The sequence below is a fragment of the Rhincodon typus genome, chromosome 25, assembly GCF_021869965.1.
Source record: "Rhincodon typus isolate 14 chromosome 25, sRhiTyp1.1, whole genome shotgun sequence".
Lineage (NCBI taxonomy): Eukaryota > Metazoa > Chordata > Chondrichthyes > Orectolobiformes > Rhincodontidae > Rhincodon > Rhincodon typus.
The window spans coordinates 25,796,772-25,800,109 of NC_063356.1; the positions used below are offsets into that span (position 1 = coordinate 25,796,772).

General features: G+C 40.3%; 1 protein-coding gene across 1 annotated transcript in view; it reads right to left on the reverse strand.

The window, feature by feature from the left end:
* Nucleotides 1–3,338, reverse strand: part of LOC109932968 (immunoglobulin-like and fibronectin type III domain-containing protein 1) — a 50,720-nt gene that overhangs the window by 46,827 nt on the left and 555 nt on the right. The window contains 1 exon segment of the mRNA XM_048611838.1: nt 2,253–3,338. This exon segment is cut by the window's right edge and continues 4 nt beyond it. Within this exon segment, the coding sequence (XP_048467795.1) occupies nt 2,253–3,338 (1,086 nt within the window).

Below are 3,338 nucleotides of genomic sequence, written 5' to 3' on the forward strand. Positions count from 1 at the left end.
GGGAAAGTGAACATTTTGTTTTCATCAATAATGCATTCATTGTGGGCAATGAAAAGCAGTCAAGTTAAGGAAGAAGTCGAAGTGAAAAGTCTACACACCTCAACATAGTCTGAGAATGAAAATCTGCTCACATAGATTGATTGTGTGGGGCCTGCATATCCATGAACGTCAGCACTGAGATGGCACAATCAATGTGCACAGATGCAGGACACCCAAGAAGAAATTGCCTGGTTTGCAGATCCAGGACACTGGAAAAAAGTGCATCTGTTTCAAAAGGACAGTCATCCTCCACAAAAGAAATTTCTAAAGTTAAAGGACTTTCAGGTGTTACAATAGAGCAACTGCATATTTTAGTTGGAAAGACATCCTAGACAAAGAAAATCTAATGGATGTAAGGTGCTGCAGTTCAAAGGGACTTTCAGTCATTTGCTTGTCCAATCTTCTAAATCTAAAGGAAATACATTCAAGGGTTGGGTAATAGTAATTGCAATTACAAACAAAATGCAGAATAGTAATAAACAGAAAATGGTTGACAGTATGCTGTCATGAGAGGATGCAAAGGTCATATTTTGTTTAACACAGGATCCTCCACTTGTGAGATTACCAGGTTGTTCTCCTTTGTCATACTTGATGAAACAGGTCCTGTTCATCTCCACAGGGAAGCAGAATGGTGACAGCAAATCTACCAGATGGGTCCAACATAATTGTGAAGTGTGGAGAGGATTCATCTTACAACAGCCACTGACCTTCCCACACCTGAGTCCACAACAATGCAATAGGTTGATGAACGCTGAAATTGGCAGCTCTCCTGCCATTTTAAAAATAAATCATTTATGGTCAATTGTCCTTGCAGCTAACTGGCCTGGATATTACACTGCCAACTCCATAATGTCGTTGGCATGGACAGACAGCCATGAGTGAGCAGTCCACGTTTTGAGCCAAAATTTAAAAATTGGTCAGAAGGAAGCACATCAAATTCAGGGACGGCATCCTCTGTGCATTGAATGTAACACTAAGATGTTTCTCCCTTTACTTGCATCCTGCTGTAATCCAAAACCAAGAACCTATCCCACCCGACCCTCCAACTGCCCTATCACCCAAAAAAATTATCTGGGTCTGGTATCCATCCTCTCTCCTTTGTTTCGTTTCTTGTTGTCCTGGCAGCATGTACCAATAGATATTTCACCTCAAGAGCTAAGCAAATTATTATCATCAAGAACATTGGGCTATGACCTGGAGCTTCTGCCTGTCATGTTTTTACTTTAAACACTACAATTCATCTTAAATTGACCTAAGAAGCCAATTGCATTCCAAGCACAAATTGAGGCTAGCACAAATAAAGATGACATAATTTTGTTTGCACAAGTTCAAAAAGCATTACACTAGAAGTTATCCCTGCCAAAATCATACACCATGTCCCAGATTGAATCTATCACCATTGGGAATCTCCACCAATTGCACCCATTTGTGGACCTTAGGTGGAGGTCCTTGAGATTGTATTTTTTTAAGTGCAAACACATTAATGAACCTTTATTAAAATCTTTGGATTATAACTTTATTTTAGTTTACTTAGAAAGTGACTGCTGCTCTGTGATGTAACGAGTGAGCACCATTTTTCAGTTCATTTCCAGCTTTTTATCAGATTCCCAGCAGATGATGGACTAGATGTTCCAATTTAAAATACTTTTCTTTTGTGATAAATCAATTTTGAACTGTATTAGTAAACCTGTCATAATTTGAAACTCTTGAATATGTAACACATGTTTTTAACAATCTTTTAAAAGTAGCATTCAAACATGGCATATTTTATTTTCTTGCGGAAATGAAGTTTGAACTTTGATTCCAGAGATGAGGAATTTTAGTTACGTATCACGAGGGCGCAGATTTAAAATGATTGGCCACAGAAGCAATTGCAACATGAGGAAAATCTTTTCATTCAGTGAGTGGATGGAATCTGGAATGCTCTGCCTGAGCGTATGATGGAAGCAGGGTAACCTTTTCAGGGCAGGATTGGATTATTATCTGAAAAGGAGGATTATGCAGGACTACAGGAATAGGGAGGGGAATGTCTCTGAATAAAATTGGAGAGCCAGCATTGATATGATGAGCCAAATGGCCTCTTTCTATGCTGCAACCATCATTGATTTTAAAATTCCAATTTCAACAATGGATTCTGCCCCTTTCATTACATATTAAGCACAAAAAAGTATTATTTGACTCAGTCCCTGAAATGCTCATTTCACATCTTTTACCTTTATTTTTGAGGTCCAGGTCTGCTTCATTGATGTCACTTTCAGAAAACTTTCCTCTCCTTCTCCTCGAACTCCCACTTGGTTGTCTCTGAGATGCATCGGAGGTGAGGGTGTCTTGATAACCTCCTGCCATAGATTCATTTTGGTTTGACGTTTGATCTTTTCTTCGTAAACTTTTCTGGTCGCTCAGTGATAATGCATATCCACCTTTTGTAGATCCATCAATGCTACTTCTGTTTGATAGATCACCAGGCACACTTAAGGCATTAATGTCATTCAGACCATCTTGACCTCTTCCAGGACTGGTGGCATTATTGTACCCCATTGAACCATCTTTGCCTTGGTTGGAGCCATCTGTTAAGTTATTTTCCATTTCCCTCCATGCTGATACATTCAGTTCATTCTGATTACCTTTTCCACTGCCATCCAAATTTGTGAGGTTATCTATTCCATCATCATACATTCTATCATGACCATCTTTTCTTGTTCCACCCATCCTGCCCTCACCATCTCTTCCCATTCCTTCTAATCCACCCTTGCCACCCCTTACTTTTCCATCTAATATTCCCCTGCCACAACTTCCCATTCCATTTAAACCATCTTTACCATCTCTTCCCATTCCATCTAGTCCACCTTTACTGTCTCTTCCCATTCCATCTAATCCACTCTTGCCACTTCTTCCCATTCCATCTAATCCATCCTTACCATCTCTTCCCATTCCATCTAATCCATCCTTACCATCTCTTCCCATTCCACCCATCCTGTCCACCTCATCTTGTCCCATTCTATCCAATATGCCTTTTCCATCTCTTCCCATTCCCTCTAAACTAACTTTGCCATCTTTTCCCATTCCACCCATCCTATCCATCTCATCTCTTCCCATTCCTTCTAATCCACCCTTGCCACCTCTTCCTTTTCCATCTAATGTGTCCCTGCCACACCTCCCCATTCCATCTAACCCACCTTTACCATCTTTTCCCCTTCCATCTAATCCATCCTTGCCACCTCTTCTGATTCCTTCTAATCCATCCTTGCCACCTCTTCCCATTCCATCTAATCCATCCTTGCCACTTCTTCCCATTCCAT